General features: G+C 35.3%; 2 protein-coding genes and 1 pseudogene across 3 annotated transcripts; 2 read left to right on the top strand and 1 right to left on the bottom strand.

Annotated features, from left to right (window-relative positions):
- Window positions 1-331: 331 nt before the first annotated feature.
- LOC143539720 (putative protein phosphatase 2C 63) lies at window positions 332-4,644 on the top strand. Its single transcript, XM_077032950.1, has 4 exons — window positions 332-764; window positions 2,391-2,773; window positions 2,877-3,113; window positions 4,106-4,644. Exons 1-4 carry the CDS (start codon window positions 521-523, stop codon window positions 4,355-4,357), a joined length of 1,116 nt encoding a protein of 371 aa, XP_076889065.1. The 5' UTR covers window positions 332-520; the 3' UTR covers window positions 4,358-4,644.
- A 4,489-nt stretch (window positions 4,645-9,133) lies between these two features.
- Window positions 9,134-10,143, top strand: LOC143539695 (peamaclein-like). Its single transcript, XM_077032929.1, has 2 exons — window positions 9,134-9,233; window positions 9,896-10,143. The coding sequence occupies exons 1-2, from the start codon at window positions 9,134-9,136 to the stop codon at window positions 10,087-10,089; spliced, it is 294 nt and encodes a 97-aa protein (XP_076889044.1). The 3' UTR covers window positions 10,090-10,143.
- Window positions 10,144-13,044: 2,901 nt separating this feature from the next.
- Window positions 13,045-14,213, bottom strand: LOC143539742 (U-box domain-containing protein 4 pseudogene; annotated as a pseudogene). The gene is made up of 2 exons (XR_013136491.1): window positions 13,360-14,213; window positions 13,045-13,106 (listed from the first exon to the last, which is right to left on the bottom strand). The product of XR_013136491.1 is annotated as a U-box domain-containing protein 4 pseudogene (transcript).
- Window positions 14,214-18,036: the final 3,823 nt, after the last annotated feature.

Raw genomic sequence — 18,036 nt, forward strand, 5'->3', positions numbered from 1 at the left:
CGACTAGACGTTAATTTATCTCCGATTAATCGCTGCAAAAATCCTGATTAGACGCTGATTTATCTCCGATTAATCGCGAGATTCCGACCAAAATCAGTGGTTTCCGGCGAGATTCCAGCCAATTTCTGGCCAAAATATTTTTGTGTACGTGTAAAACTGAAAATTATATATAAAAATGTGTGCGTGTATATACAACATTGTCGATTAATTGTCGGTCCTTACCTCACCGACCAACTACCGACTAACGATTTTTACAACACTAACAAACTTACCCGATACCCGATACCTACCGAAACTTCCTCCCTTTCTCTCCAAGTGTTCTCTCCGAGTTCACACTTACTTTCAATTCTTTCTTTCCGGTCTTTAACTCTCTGCAACAAAATAGTCAAAATCAAATCAAATCAAAATCCAACAACCTAACAACCCCAACTACCTTCTCACTTTCTCTCTCTAAAACACACCACCGTGTATGTGAGAGAGAGAGAGAGAGAGAGAGAGTAACTAACTATCATCCATCAACATGCTGGAGTCGTGTTACAAGTGCTTCACCGGCGGCGTTAACGACGGACTTCTATGGACCGTAGACCTGAAGCCACACGCCACCGGCGAGTACTCCATTGCCGTTGTCCAGGCGAATTCGACACTCGAAGATCAAGCTCAGGTGCTTACGTCATCGTCCGCTACGTACGTCGGTGTTTACGACGGTCACGGTGGTCCTGATGCCTCTCGGTTCATCACGAATCATCTATTCGGTCATATACAGAGTAAGTTTGTTCCGGTTTTGATTGATTAAGTGATGAATTGATGATTAGTATGTTTTTGGTTAATTATGCTTGTATGTAGTCTGACTGTAAGGTGTTTTGACCTAATTTTGTTCCAGTTTTGGTTAATTGAACGGTGTTTATTATGTTTTTGCTTAATTCTGGTTATATGTAGTCTGATTGTAAGAAAATTTGACCTAATTTTGTTCCGGTTTCAATTGATTGAATTATTAATTGATGATTGTTATGTTTTGGCTTAATTCTGCTTATATATGCAGTCTGATTGTTAGAAATTTGACCTAATTTGTTCCGGTTTTGGTTAATTGAATGATGATTATTATGTTTTTGCTGGATTTTGCTTATATGTAGTTTGATTGTGTAATTTTGATCTAATTTGCTCCAGTTGTTAGTGTAGGGACTATAGGAAACAGTAATCGATTTGTTGTGATCTGATTGAATAATCCATAGAGGATCTACAGTTGAAGATTGATAAGTTAATGGATTCGAATTATTTGTGATTACTAGGTTAACCTAATTAGGAGTTATAATTATTGCTAGAAGAGTACCTAGATTTGTTTTAGTGGAAGGTTGACTAATGAAACATTAAGCATATCTCTACAGGTTAGTAACAGTTAATTTATTATATTAATAAACTAATTGCTTTAATTTATTTGTAACCACTAGGTTAACTTAATTAGGAGTACTAAAATGAAGAGTAATTAGATTTGTTTTAGTGGAAAGTTGACTAATGAAACATTAAGCATATCTCAACAGATTTGTAACAGTTAGTTTACTAGATTAATAAACTAATTGCTTCAAATTATCTGTAACCACTAGATTAACTAAATTAGGAGTACTAAAATAATTGCCAGGGAGAGTCACTATGTTTGTTTTAGAGGAAAAGTTGACTAATGAAACAAGTGAAAACTTGGATCTATTTTGACCTAAACGCCTGATATGTATCAGTTGAAATCAGTGATGTAAAAATCGGTCTAGGCGGCCGAGTACTCGGTATAGTGCCAATGTTATGCGGAATCGGTCAAACTTGGAGCTGGTCGGTATAACCTGGATAACTCGGATTTTCATGGAGATACCTTGGAAGATGAGAATTAAGTGATTACTATGCCTATAATATTAAAGAATTAATATATATTTTTTGAAATAATTAAGTATTTGAACACGTATCCTTTTGATTTTTATTGATATTCACGTATTTTGTTATAGATATTAGTAAATTATGATATTTTCATATATATAATTGACCAAAAAATAAATTCTTTATAATTTACCATGTCCGAGTACCCCCCCCCTCCTGGCGCCTAGGCCAAGTACTTGCAACTCCCCAGTCGACCGACCTGGCATAGCCTAGTGACTTCCGTAACATTGGTTGAAATACAAGGTCATATTTAGCAAAATAGAGGCATAGACTATATTAAAGTCATTAAAACATTAAGCATATCTCAACAGGTTACTAACAGTTAATTCACTGTGTGGAAACAAAATGGGGTCCAAATGGTAAAAATATTTGGACCAGCACTCTGATTTTGATCTTCATGATTCAGTTGGAAGATTTTTGAGTTGTATTGAATTATGATATGAAGTTTTATTGACTCCATATTAATATCTCAGAATTTGCCGATGAACATGGAGGCTTATCCAAAGAGGTGATAGAAAAGGCATTTGATGCAACTGAAACAGACTTCTTAAACTTAGTGAAAGAATCATGGCTGGATAGACCCCAAATTGTATCAGTAGGTTCATGTTGTCTTGTTGGTGTGATCTCAAATGGCACTCTTTATGTGGCAAATGTTGGTGACTCGAGGGCGGTTCTTGCTCGCCAAGTATCAGGTGGCAGGTTAACAAATTCTTCAACTGTTGTGGCAGAACGGTTAACAAATGACCACAATGTTGGTGAAGAGGAAGTCAGAAAAAAAGTCAAAGCCCTTCATCCTGATGATCCGCATATTGTTGTGTATACTCATGGTGTATGGAGATTAAAAGGCATCATTCAGGCACTAATTTCTTGAATTCTTGGTTTCCTATCATGTTAGATATATAATTCAATTCAACTGTTATATCATTTACTTTTAACTGTTATGATGTATTTGTGATTAGGTTTCAAGATCAATTGGTGATGTTTACTTGAAGAAACCCGAGTTTAACAGGAATCCTTTATTCCAACAATATGCAGCTCCTATACCTTTAAAAAGAGGTGTGATGTCAGCAGAACCGTCAATACTAATCCGCAAGTTGAGGCCACAAGACCTGTTTTTAATTTTTGCTTCAGATGGCTTGTGGGAACAACTCAGTGATGAGGCGGTTGTTGAAATTGTTCATAAAAGTCCAAGAGATGTAAGTTTTTTTTCGTTTGTAAGGACTTGGATAGTATCAAGTAGAGGTGGGAAAATGAATGGGTCGAGTAACAGGTCATTACAGACATGGGCCAAAACTAGTAGCTTTAAGTTTGGGATGAAACTTAAAGCGGGCTGATTGGGTTGATTGAGAACACTTTTGTCCAAAATTTTAATATTTTGGTAAACAGTTTTGTGTCGAAAGTTAATATAATATTTTGGTAAATATGCTTGTAAACAAACCGAACGAATGCAAACGGCACATGTTCGTGTTCGTTCGTTCAACTTTAACCAAATGAATGCGAACATAATATGTTTGTGTTCGTTCGTTTAACTTTTTTTTTTAATCGGTAGAAAGTTATATATTTTACTTGCTTTTTTGGAAAAAGCATCAGGATAGAAACATATAATTCAAATAAAAGGGATTTTGTGTTCTTGTTTGTTTGTTTGTTTGTTTAACTTTAACCGAACAAATGACACGAACAACTAAATGAACAGGGATTTTGTGTTCTTGTTTGTTTGTTTGTTTGTTTGTTAAGAAATGAACATGTTCGTGTTCCTTTATGTGCGTTCGTTAACAGTATGAACAAATGAACATAACTAAAAATAGATAAAGAAGATAAGTGGGCTAAAATGAATAAAAAGTAAATGCAAACTACAATGTGTTGGGCCTAAAAAGCTGTTAAAACTTGACTAAACTGTAATGGGCCTAAAAGATTTACAATAATATATTTGGAACATAAACGTACGAAAAACAAACGTAAAGTAAAGAACAAAAATGAATGCAAATGGACAAACATAAACAAATTTAAATGAAAGAATTCTTAAGAACATAATTGAACAAACAAAGCATGCGTTCATGCTCGTTTGTGTAACTAGATGAACAAAATCTTTTGTTCATATTTCTTTGTTTGTTAAATAAACAAACATAAGCGAACAGTTAAGTGAACATTCGGCTCATTTATAGGCCTAATGGTAACCGCTTTATTTTAGGGAATAGCAAAGAGACTAATACGGGCTGCAATAGAGGAGGCAGCAAGGAAAAGGGAGATGAGATATGACGATATAAAAAAAATTGAAAAGGGGGTGAGGCGGCATTTTCATGATGATATAACCGTGGTGGTTGTTTACCTCGATCAGAGTCAAAGATGGTCAAACGGGGGCGGTAGATTCCAAGAGGATATTACTACCACCCCGGTTGATATCTTCACTTTCAATGCAGATAATGCTGAATTTTCTCCTTGATCTTGCATATGCATACACCATGTTTTGTTCATATAATAAACTTCACATACACCATGGTCTCAAAATGGGTAGATAGGGTGTATTTATTATATAATAGTTTCTATAGGGGTGTATTTATTATAGATGGGTTCATGGTCGGGTTTCCTAATCCCTAGTCGTGTCTTTTTTTTTTGTGTCGATTCTCTGTCGGATATGTTTTGACTTCAACGGTCGAGAATTGTAATGTTGTATGTTTATTTGTTGTTTGAAAGAGAAATCTGAAATATAGCCATACTTGTAATATTGAAGCAATTTTTTATAGTTAGACCCGAACCTGATATGAAAAAAAACAAGTTTTTGTCGGATAATTCGAGAACAAATTAATATAACTTACTCATTAAAATAAAATGATGAATCTGGATTGAATAGCTCTTAATCTTACAATTAGAAAAATATAACTCATGGTTTCAGATAGTAAAATCGACTATCCGAAATTTCGGATGTTCGACTTTGAACACCCTTAGTGTCTGAATTCAAGCATAACTGACAAAGCAAGCATACAAATAAGTCAGTCATAACTAGTTCTCCAATGGGTTAAGAGACTCGGAGAACTTTGTATTGTGTGTGTGTAGGGCAGTGGTACGAATCCCAGAAATGACAGGTGTTTCCGTTGAGCTTGTAACAGAAAACTATATTTATATTTAACAATGTTATGAAATCTTTTAGAGTCAGTCAATGTTTACCAGCTCATCGCTAACGTATTATTCTCACACATGGCAGGTAATTAAGTGCAGTAGTTGTATCAAGGGTTTGGACTCATGGTGTTCGACGCTCAAGTTACGAAGATGGCTTAGTTTTGATAATTAAAATTCTTGTAATATTATAAAACGATATTTTTTAAACCGAATACTTAGGAATTTAAAACCCAAGTAAGTTTTCAGTGTAAATTAATATTTTATAATACTTTGTACACGTACCGACCCGATTTTTCTCGTACCAATACTCATATCAAATTTTTTGGTATGGCACGCGTATGGGTATTTCGGTACAAACCCGTTTTTGTGGAAAGTGCGAGTCTATTATAAACTATTATTTAATTATACTAATTGGACAAACGATGTCAAGCGAGTTTGAAGAATGATTTAAATAAACTAACAATTACTTTTAACTTAAATGATTATGAGAAACGGTGGTCACTTTAGGTTCAGGTAATGTAATAGCACTAATCACAGATTCAATTAATTGGTTGCGCAGTAATTATTAGACTTAAAAGCTTGAGTTATGATGACAAAAGATACCATAACCGAATTGTTGACACAACCGAACCTAGTCCAGATAATCACCAGTTTTATATAATGAAAATCAAGTAAATTGCAATGACCAATGATTTTTGGTTCAATGACACAAGAGCTAACCCTAAATGTTGATGAACACAACCAGATAGTTGATGCAATAACGAACAATCAAAACATAAACTGTTTAAACAACCAAACACTTATATAGAACAAGATAAAGCAAAACTCAAACAAGTTCATCAACAATTAAACTCAAAGAATCTGATCTCAGTGCTAAATACAAAACCCTAGCCTAAAGTGAACACAATAGCTTAGCCAAGAAACGACATATCGATTAACTCGCTTATCTGTGTGAAATAGTGATGCATACGATCAAAGGACGAATCGGAGTCTTTGGGCAGATGAAAAATCGTCCTAGGGTTCCTCTCTGGCCTCTGAAAATCGGGATCCATCGATTATGGGGTTAAAATTGCTTAAATATGGTAAAAACCCAAAAATCCCGTAATTGCGTTGGTTCGCGCTACGCGAAACGATCCTTCGCGTAGCGCTAAGGACAATATAGTCGGGTCAGCATATGCGTTGGTTCGCGCTGCGCGAACCAGACCTTCGCGTAGCGCGAAGGATGAACTGGCAGAATTTATTTATTTTCTTTTCTTGTTTTCTTCTCGTGACTCGTGCCGATCCGTTCCGACTTCCCGTGACATCATTCTAAGCCCGTAAAATGCCTCAAAAATCATCTTCATTATCTTGAACCCTGAAACACACAAATATGCTTGAAGTACCAACAGTTCACACAATCTTTAATACAAATTAGGCTATTTAACTATTAAAAATGCAATACTTTCACCTAACCATCATAATACAGTCCACCCAGACGGTTTCTTTGTGTTACATACTTGGTCCGTTCAAATTCTAAACATTTTGAAAAATGTGTCTTTTAAATTCCGTCTGTTAAGACGCCTTTGGGAGGAATTTGGTCCAATGAGATGAGATCTTTATTTCTCCTCAAATAAGTTTTAGATGTTGGAATCTCTTCCACACCAACAAGATATTTTGTATTCCGTCCATAACGACAAGATTTTTTTTCTTATTCATCCTGACCGACAATATTTATTCGTCCACGCCGACAACATTTTTTGTATTTCGTCCACAACGACAAGATTTTGTTCTTATTCGTCCGGACCGACTATATTTGTTTTTTTTTTCCGTCCGGACAGAAAATATTAGTATTATAAAATATAATACTACAAATTAAAATTGAATTTGGCCATGTCATTTTTTTTAGTTCAGCTACGGTAATAGATGTAATCGAAGCTAATTGAATTCGTGTCAACTCACTGATACAACATCCGTGACCGACAACGTTTGGGTTTTACCGACTCAATGCTCAACCCCGGGACCGACAACGCTCGGGGTCAACAACTTTTTTGTTTTAGTTTGTACCATAATGGATGTACCAAAACCGACAGATTTTGTGTCGACTCGCCGCAACAACGTCCCGGACTGAGAACTCTCGGGTTTACCAATGCCAAAGTTTTTCCGAGAAAAAAAATTTTCTTTTAAAAATGCTAATTTTTTAATAATATTTTATACGAGCGTCGCTAATTTTTGGGTTTATTATTTTAATACGTTAAATTATCGAAATTGTTTTTTAGGTATAGTTTTTGTCACGTAACGAACGTAGCCAATACCAACTGAATTCGCATTTACTCGCCACTGCAACGCCCGAGTTTTACCACCTGAATTCGTCGTGCAAGATGAGAGAATCAATGTCGTTACCATTACGACCATTTTAATATGTTAATTTTTTTTATTACAAGTTATACGTGCATTGCCACCGTTTCCAGCCTTAACAAACTAGTACTTTACCCGTCCGGTGGACAGAAACAATAAAGCGGGAATGTGACGAATACATAATTCAGGTTGCCTCAATACTGTAAAGTCAATTTATAATCCAACCTCGAATTAAGCAACTACTAAAGTTAATATTTGATAATAAAAAAGGTCAAAAGAGTTCATATCCTAAAGCAATAACTATACAAAAATAATAAAGGTTGCATGTTTATAGAAAATCAACATTAAAACAAATATTAATAAAATAATCGTTTAAGGTACGTTTATATTTAGGAATCATTCATATAGGTTCGATTTGGTTTAGGGAATCATAGATCTGTTGTAGTATGTTATAAACGAGTCCAAAGCAACAAATCTTATGCAAATTGATTAACATTTGATGGGTTAATTGTTAACCTAAAATAACCCATATACATATGCCTAAATCACACCCTATAAACGCGATTATTTCGATGAATAAACGGTTAGGGTTTGTAGGCGCTTGGATTCCGAATACATTGATACCTAAATTGTGTTATTTGGTTAAGAAACGAAGGTTTATTGCAGATCTGGTTCGAGTTGACTGTTTGTTGTTCTTATTGATTTTGACTTTGACTCTTTAGGTCAAAGATTCAGATAAGACTGATGTGGATTCGTTAGTATTGAACGAATCGTTGGTAATTCGTTATAGACATAACGAATGGGATATATTCGCGTGTCTTCATAACAAATTAACCATTCTCATTCGTCATTCGCAATTAAACATTTATATACTCCAAACATATACAAAATACCAAATGTAGCCGTACCGTACTTGTACCCGATTGTACCTGTACCAAAATCCAACAAAAATAAGTACCAATACTCGTACCAAATAAGCTAATTCGGTACGGGTACATGTAGTGTAAGGGTATTTGGGACCAGAATGTTCATCCCTAGTTTACGGCACTACTCAACCTGTTTTAGTGAAAATTTTGGGCCGAATTGTTAACTTCAGTTTTGGCTTAAAGACAAGCCGAGCTTTCCGGGTTAGTTGGGGTTGAGATAACCACCATGTCCTCCTAATTTTACGGTTTGAAAGATTGATTTTCATGAGTATAGACAACTTTTTTTCCTTTCTAAAGCGGTGTAGTCATGTCTGGATTCTTCAATGGAGGCCTAGGTTCGACACCCAACATACAAACTTTGGGGATAACATATTAACATGAGTGGCTCAATGAAGAAAGACCGGGATCTTGGTGATCTCCGGTTTGATCTTGAGGGCGTCCAGGTTTACCGTCAATGGGCCTTTAAGCGTGTAGGTTTTCTCAGGAACTGAAGACAAATTGAAGACGCTTAAGGGCTCCGTACGACTAAATTGGGGCAGCTAACAGTGGTCTTTTGACATTGAGTCACCGATTCAGAATCCATAGATGTTCCTCCGTATGCTGACCGTTAAAAAAATATAGACAAATTGTTTTCTTCTCAAAGGCATAACTTTGTACTACTAAGTTACAAATAATAAATCGAATGTATAAAGGACATGGGAGTTGTTGCATCGTACGTTGTTTAATTGCATCCATGGTCCAACAATATCACATGCCTCGTTCACCCACCACCATTACTCAATATACCACTATAAATATAAACACATTGTAACACTCTATTTTCACCACAACTCTTTAACACAATGAGTCACCTTCCGGTTTCATTTCTACTTATTGCCACCCTCCTCTTCACCACAGTCGATTCCGCCACCAATGCGTCTTCGGCCCCTTCCCCAAGCCTAGGTAATTTCCAAATCTAGTGTCATTTCTCAGGCCTGTTGGGCCTCAGACATAGCCAAGGCCCGAGGGCGGATATATAGAAGGATCTAACATTTTTTAAAATGTTTTTCTATATATAAAAAGTTTATATATCTATATATATTTATTCTACATTAATAAAGGTAATTTAACACTATTATATAGGCCCAATTTAAGCATTTAAACTCACAATTGGCATGGTTAAAAAGTAATTCATTCTGGTTAAACGCTTAAACCCATAATATATGTGGTAATTAACACTTAAGCATTTTTGTATCTGTTTATAGTTGTATAGTGGTAGAAATCGGATATGTAAAGTTAAGTGGAACGAATGGATTCAAAACCCATTTTTTTTTATTTATGTTGTCTGTCTAGTGTCTTGCTAGTTAGTTAGTTTAATAAAATTTCCGCTATTAAAAAAACAATTTTGTTTTTGTTTATTGTTATTACATTTATAGTCCCTCTTTGAAAAAATATTTATTTATAAGGGTTTATTTTAGTATTCGTCTCTGGCATTTGAAAAATTTCGGAGATGGCCATGCCCAAATTATTGGTCAATTTCTTGTCAGATCCGGCCGATTTTTGTGTTAATGTTTGTATCACTACATATATTAATATAAACCATTTGATATAATTTGAATGTGTAGTTACATTTGGATGTGACGCGAAGTGTGGGAAACGATGTGCGAATGCAGGCTACAAAGAGCGATGCTTGCAATATTGCGGGATCTGTTGCAACAAGTGTCAGGGTTGTGTTCCTTCTACTCCTTACGCGAACAAGTCCGAGTGCCCTTGCTATCGTGACTTGAAGAACTCAAAGGGGACAACCAAGTGCCCATAATTAGTTGTGTTTTTCATTTCATATGATATGTTTTTAGGTTCTAAATACAATGTACTATGTCTTGATGCATATTTATGAGTGATATTGTTTTGATAATAAAGTTTTGGTTTATGTATGTAAAAGGTATAAGAACTTGTCTTATTTTATGTCTTATGGAGTTATGGTGAGAAGATCATACAGATCAGATGAACTTTATCTTTACAACGAAAAATCTGTATTTGATCTGCTTTACTTTTACACATCATCAAATTTTTGTTTACTTTCATTTATCTCTTAATGTAATTTTAAACAATTTAATTTTGTTACTTAAAAAAGCTAGCGACACATCTTGTTTTCAGATTGCCCTTAATTTTGATGTAAACACTACTCATTTAGTTTTTCACATATCTACTTTCAATTTTAAGTCTATTAGAAAAAAACTTCATCTTTCAAGTTTTTTTTCATAACTTTTGTAAAAAAAACTTACAATATCACGAAATCAGGAAAAACAGAAATTACTTGAAGTGTTTCAGTTAATGGACGAATCATTTGTTTTACTCTTCACCCAAAGAAAGTCCACTGATTTTATATCTTCAATAATAATATGAGCATGAACAGTTGTTACGTTACAAATCTTGTTGTTTCGAGAATTCTAAATGCATCAAACATGTCACCCTTAAAATTGTGTTTATCAACTTCTTTTTTCCCTTTGATCACACAATAGTACATTTATATCGTGTAATAGGACATTTATTGCTCGAGGCCTAGGGATGAGCAAAATCGGTACTGGTATCGGTACCGAAATCGGAACCGATTTTGGTACCGAGTCAGTACCAAAGTTTTAAGTTTCGGTACTGGTACGGGACCGGTATTTCCCGAATTTTTACCTTCAATCCCGGTCCCATACCGGTACCGGTACCGAACCGAATATTTCGATACCGGTACCGGTACCAAGAATTCGCAATTTTCGGAACCGGTATTTTCAGGATCGGGACCGGTCGGTACCGGTACGGTGCCGATCTCATCCCTATCAAGGCCTATTCGCCATTGTGGGTTCGAAACAAAGTTAATGAGTAATAAATTTATTTGAGTAAATTTCTTTCATATTTTAATTTGAACGGCTATACACACCCATCTTTTCATACTCATACTTAAAGAAAATCTACTCTCATACCAAGGTTTAAACCCTGGTCTTCATTATCAAAGACCGAGACAACAGTCTTTACCTTTACCACCCAGCTAAATCTGGAATGACACTTTCATTGAATGCTTATTTTAAGAATTATTTTTATGTATGTGAAAATTTATAGATTTGATCTTGTTTGCTATTTGTAGCATATTTTTAACAGCAATTTAAGTAGAAAAAATGTGACTCATTAATTTTTAAAATTTATATAGAGGATAGAATCAATAATTGACCAGGTCTTTTTTTTTATTTGAAAGTTTTGATTTAACTTTTGGAAAATGTCACATTTTGTTGTGAAACAAGAATATTTTACCTTAACGTAAAAAGTCATAGGAAAAAAACTAACATGACAATTGACAAGTCGTCATATTTTGACCTGTACATTATATACATTTAATAAGTGTTTCGCTTAGACTATGTGTAATGGTTTACTTAATTAAAGCGTCATGTAGGTGTCGTCGTTAGGGCTGTGCAACGGTTCAGAACCGAACCGAAACCGGAATCGAAAATGAGTGAAAAATAGAACCGGAACCTATTATAGTAAACCGGTTCAGTTCCAGAACCGCTAAATCCGGTTCTCGCTAATCGGTTCTGGCTAGAACCGGTTCGATCATTTATTTATCAAATGAGTTATGCAAACTTTGCAAATTGCAAAACAAGTTTATACAATTATATGCCTTCTTTCACAATAAAACTAATTTAGGTTACAACATGAACATCTGTTATATTTTTTATTAAAACCTAAGTGTTGAAGTTAAATAAATCATTAGCAACGATAGATTAATTGAAGATCATATCATGTTATATTAAATTACCTTGATAGCTTAAATCCAAATTGATCATGGTTGTTAGTTCTTAAACGTAAAGAAAGAAGATTTGAATTAAAAAATGATTGAATGGATGCCGGTTAATAAGTTACTCTATAACAAAATGGGGATTGGTATATTTATTTAAAACGTTTTGAATATTCCGGTTATTCGGTTCCAAATCTAGAACCTCCGGTTTTACCCGGAACCGAACCGGGAACCGTTTAATGCAAATTCTGAGAACCGAGAACCGAACCGGTACATACATTAGCGGTTCTGAGGCACCGGTTCGGTTCAGGTTCCTCGGTTCTGACAACCGTTTTTTGCTCACCCCTAGTCGTCGTTGCCACTTAGACAGTTGGTATTAACTAGCCAACTTATAAAACAAGCGTTGTGGATGAGGTTTATAGTTAAATACGGTATTAAAAAAAATGATTGATTAAAATAGGGTTGGACCCCACCTTTTGAAGCCTCCTTTGGCGCTAGCCGGTTGGCAAGAAAGTGGGTATTGATGAATTGTGATTACTTCTTTTCCTCTCAGTGTTCTTCTCTTCATCGATCTTCTCTTAATTACCGATTGTATCATAACACATCCCACTTAAAAGTAACTTTGAGAGTCTCTAATGAACAATTACTAACTTTTACCTCGATCAGAATATTGTAAATTGTTTTGAAACCACATAAAATAAAGTAAAAGTTATGATTTCTATTAGTCAACAAATATAAATGGATCTAAAACATTAAATAAAGTTAGAAAGATGAATCATAGTTAAAAACACTACTTGTTTCCAAATGGTTTCATTAACCATACATTAAAAATTGTACAACATACAATACAACTCTTGAGAGTACAAATAATAACAATTAATTATCATATGTAACATCATATATGTTATAAATTCTTAAAACAATTGTTATAGTTATAAAAAAATTATCATTTAACTATCCAACAACATATTTGCAACCGAAAAATCGACTCACTTTTCCTCATCGCCTCGCTATTTGCTCCGCCGCTGGTTCCTAAAGTAACTAAGCAACGATTGCGCCTACACGATAACAAAACCGACCCCGTATTATTCAAAACAGTAACATAAAAACCCTAATTAAAACAGATCAACGACGACTGCGCCTACACGATAACAAAACCGACCCCACATAATTCAAAACAGTAACAGAAAAACAACGACTGCGCCTACATGATAACAAAACCGACCCCACATTATTCAAAACAGTAACAGAAAGAAAAATGAATTAAAACAGAAAAAACCGAACCAAAACAGAAAAAAAAAAAAAGAGTACCTTTTCTTTAGCTCTCGGTGTACCCGTTCGTGACAAAGCCGCCAACGGTGGGACCGCCCCGTGATGAAGAGCTGCAGCCGCATTCTCCTTACCCCGAGCCGAACCCAACTCCACAACTTCAACCAACATTGGTATCCCGTCCTCTTGACCGATCTTGGCCCGACCCTCAGGAATTGTAGCTAGATTTGACAAAACCGCAACTGCCTTATCAAACAACCCGGTTGTCGGGTCCATCAACTCCACGAAAAACTTAACCGCACCCACGTTAACAATACGGGCCTTGTTTTCGTGAAATGTAGATAGGTTAAATAAAGCTGTGGCTGCATCTTTCTTCCCCCTCGGCGTCCCATTTTCTAATAACTTAACTAACGGCCCGATAGCTCCAGCCCGCCCGATTTTTTCCTTGTTTTTTCGGTTAACGAGAGGCTATAAAGTGTTGCAGCTGAGTTTTCTCGAGCCTCTGAGCTCCCGGTTTCAAGGACGTGTATTAACGGCCCGATAGAGTTGGAGTTACCGATTATGGTCTTGTTTACGTCGTTTATTGACAAGTTTAAAAGGGTAGTAACCGCATTTTCTTGGATGTTTGTGTCGGGTGAATGTAGAAGCTCGATTAATAACGCGATCGCCCCACATTTTGCTATTACATTTCGTATATCTTTATCGGTTCGGGTCAGTAAGCGTAGTTCCAAAGTGGCATTTTTAACTGTTTCAAGTGAAGTGCTAGTTAAACCATCAACTAGTTGTTCAACTTCGTTTTCGGTTTCGGTATCCAAACCGATTCTTGGCCCGAACCGTTGAGACGGTCTATTCCATATTCTGGTTCGTTGAAGCATGAAAGTAACAAGATTAATCATTTGTTCAATATTCTATGCATCATTAATATGTTCTAACTGTTCGGCATTCTCCTTTAATGATTCGAGAGCGACTAACTCGATTAAAAGTTCTTGATTCGAGTTTAAGTTAAGCAAGTCAGCAACTTTTGACCTGATACCCGAGTTCGGTTCGATGCCCTCCACTTGATCTTTTATAGCTTTCGAGATAATATCCGATTGCTTTTCGTATCCCATGTGTTTAATATTCTGCACGCAATGCTGCAATCGATTATGTTATTCAAAAAAAGGTCAAGAACACAAAAGTTTGCAATAGCAGGGTGCATGGGTCGGTTTCGGGTTCAAAGTGTACCAGATACCAAAAGTTGGGTTTTTGAAAACTCAAAATTTTTTATCCCAAAAAATTAAAGAATACCACGAAACTCAAAATTTTTGGGGCAAAAATATTCGGCAAACATTAAAAAAAGAGACAGAGACACATAATAATAATAATAATAATAATGTATGAGTCTCCTTTTTAAATAAATCTGAAAACTCCTTTAAAACTCAATCTGAAAATTCTCTCTATTCAATCTCAAAACCCTCTCTCTTTATTCCATCCCCAAACCACTCTCCCATCTCTCTATTCTTTCCTTTCCAAAATACCATTGTCACCCACCTAATGTTATCCGAAGGCGGCGTCATGTTCGGAGCACAATCGGCATGTGAAGCTTTCCAAAACACCATTGTCAGTCACTCAGATCAAGGCACCGAGGTTCTGGTTCGGATCCGGAGCACAATCCACAGATCTTCTCGCAGGGTGTAAACGAGCCGGCGTTTGAAGCTCGGGCTCACATCTCTGGACTCCGCCGGATTGCATGCCAACTAGTCATCTATAGGTATGTTTTTTATAATTGTATATTTCTTCAGGGGTATGTATGTAATTAATTAACAGGGGTATGTTTCACCCAAAACCAAGGGCTATTTTGTTAGTTTTAACAGAAGTTTGAACTTTCCCTCCCTCCTTCCATACTCTGTTTCTCAAATCCTCTGTAAATCATTTGCTCACTAAGTTTCAACCTCGCCCCTAAACAATCAAGAATCACCACCACCACTTGAAACTTATAATAACCCTAACTTTTCTAATATTCCACCATCTGAAAGTTCTAGTATCTCTGAAAACCTTAATCTTGGTCCCAGTACTTCTGAAAACCCTAGTCTTGATCCGGATAATAACCCTGTTAATCATTTGCAGTCTAAGCACCCTGCGTGGGAACATGTTTCGCTTACTAACAGTAGACCCAACAAAGTTGATGCCAAGTGCAACTATTGTCCTAAAATCATGATGTCTGCCACATCAACAAGAATTTCTGATCATCTCTTGTCTATAAAAGGTAATGTAACAGCTTGTCCTTCAGCACCCGAACATGTGGTTAGTCAATTTCGTGTTTCAACCCATGAAGCTAAAAGGCTTGGTAAAAATCTTGAAATTGAAACAAATTTAAATGTACATATAAACATATATATAATACGTGCATTAAACATATAAACATATATACAATATGGTTCAATTCAATCAAACCATTTCAACCTAGAATAAACAGTACAGTCTATCACATCTAAAATTAAATTGTGATTCATAACCGACTACAATTAGATAAATCAAACTAATCACAATAAATTCCGTCACACTACGTAAAATTATATAACATATATACAAAACGTACGTTAATCATATATCCGTATAAGTATAGATCTACATACAAAACGTTACATATAAACACAAAAAGGAAAAATAAACATGTATACAATATGTGCATTAATCATATATCCGTATATATAATTATAGATCTACATACAAAACGCTACATATAAACACAAAACACACACATACAAAATGCGCATTAATCATATATCCGTATAAGAATAGATCTACATACAAAACGCTACATATAAACACGAAACGTACATATAACTTATATACAAAACGTGCATTAATAATATATCCGTATATATAATTATAGATCAACATACAAAACGCTACATATAAACACAAAACGCACATATAAACACATATACAAAATGTGCATGAATCATATATCCGTATAATTATAGATCTACATACAGAACGCTAAACGTACATATAAACATATATACAGAACGTGCATTAATCATATATCCATATAATTATAGATCAACATACAAAACGCTACACATAATCACAAAACGTACATATAAACACATATACAAAATGTGCAGCAATCATATATCCTTATAAATATAGATCTACATTCAAAAAGTTAAACGTACATATAAACATATATACAAAACATGCATTAATAATATATCCATATAATTATAGATCAACATACAAAACGTACATATAAACATATACTGTATACAAAACGTGCATTAATCACATATCCGTACAATTATAGATCTAGAACACGTTACGTTACCCGGTGACAAGCAAATCATCATGCAGATCCATCCGCGCACTGGCCGTACGATTATCCGACTTCCGAACACGCAACCGAGACTTTCCGTCGGCGGAGAACGACGAAACACGCGTTGAGTTACGAACATACGGAAAAAGCGGTACGTACATCGTACGGAAATTACTTCCGGCATGCGACGGAAGCTGCGTAACACTCACCGGATCACCGTCCACCGCAGAAGCTAACCAAAACGACGGTGTATTACTTAACATCACTAAAACCGTCACGATCGCCGGCGAGAAGATGAATCGAGCCATACGTGAATGAAACTAGTAATCGGATTATAGATTCCGGTGACGGTTAGTAACCGTTTATGGAGGTTCGAGAAGGTTCTATTTGAATATACGGAAACGACGACGTTTAGAGGTGTAAACAAGTAACAAGTAACGAACTATTCGTTTCTGTTACTGGTAATCGTTTAAAGTGATGGGGATTGTTAACGGGCAGTTAGGCGTTACGTTCATTTTACAGGGATTAGGGGTTATGAGTGTGGCTGTTAAACAAGTAATAATAAGTTTAGTTGAGTTAACACGTAACGTTAAACAAGGCACGCTATAGTTACACTGCCACCGTTTAATTTCGCCATTGCACGGTTCGGTTTGGTTATTAGCATTAACCGAACCGAACTGATCAGTTATTGGTTTTTGGTTAATTTCGGTTAATAAGCAATATTAAACTTGGGCTAAAATTTTGCTTAAATGATACTATATGAATTTAATGCTTAAACCCATGAAATGAATGTATAACTAAATGAAATAAATGTATAAATATATGAAATTGAAATATTAGTACATGAAATGGAGATATGAATACATGAAAAAGTTAGTATTAAACTATTAATACATGTAATACATGAAATAGAGTAAAAATGTTTAAAAATATGAAAAAAAAAATGAAGAATTCGGTGCGGTTTCTGATCATTTCGGTTTTCGGGTATTTCGGTTCGGTTTCGTCGGTTTTCGGTTCGGTTTCGGTTAGCGATTCGGTTATTGGTCACCCCTACAGAAGACCGTTTTGTTAAAAAAAGTCATACTTGAAAAATTATTGGTCAGAATGGTCGTTTGAACAATATCTGGATCGTCATTCTGACCATACGAGTTAATTAAACTTTGAAAATTATTGGTTAGAACAATCGTTTGGCCATTATTTGGGGGACCATTCTAACCATGGACGGAAAAACTTTGAAATTCTTTAGTCAAAGCTGTCATTCGACCTCTATTTAAAGAGGCCGTTTGAAACAGTGTGTGTGAGTGATTAGATGTCAGACGATAAGGTGTTTATATAACTTGTCTTTTAGATATTAACTAAATTTGTATTTGGTATAGGAGAGATAATTCAACGGGTTATTTATTATTATTTTTTTAAAAAAA

Source organism: Bidens hawaiensis, unplaced genomic scaffold, assembly GCF_021521415.1.
Source record: "Bidens hawaiensis isolate Kalapana, Puna unplaced genomic scaffold, B.hawaiensis_p1.1 tig00012010_1, whole genome shotgun sequence".
Taxonomy (NCBI): domain Eukaryota; kingdom Viridiplantae; phylum Streptophyta; class Magnoliopsida; order Asterales; family Asteraceae; genus Bidens; species Bidens hawaiensis.

Excerpts from the sequence above, each read along its gene's own strand:
- LOC143539720 (XM_077032950.1), top strand. The coding sequence starts at position 521 with ATGCTGGAGTCGTGTTACAAGTGCTTCACCGGCGGCGTTAACGACGGA. Across the intron at positions 765-2,390 it reads TCTATTCGGTCATATACAGA|AATTTGCCGATGAACATGGA; the intron begins GTAAGTTTGTTC and ends TTAATATCTCAG. Across the intron at positions 3,114-4,105 it reads TTCATAAAAGTCCAAGAGAT|GGAATAGCAAAGAGACTAAT; the intron begins GTAAGTTTTTTT and ends GCTTTATTTTAG.
- LOC143539695 (XM_077032929.1), top strand. The coding sequence starts at position 9,134 with ATGAGTCACCTTCCGGTTTCATTTCTACTTATTGCCACCCTCCTCTTC. Across the intron at positions 9,234-9,895 it reads GGCCCCTTCCCCAAGCCTAG|TTACATTTGGATGTGACGCG; the intron begins GTAATTTCCAAA and ends TTGAATGTGTAG.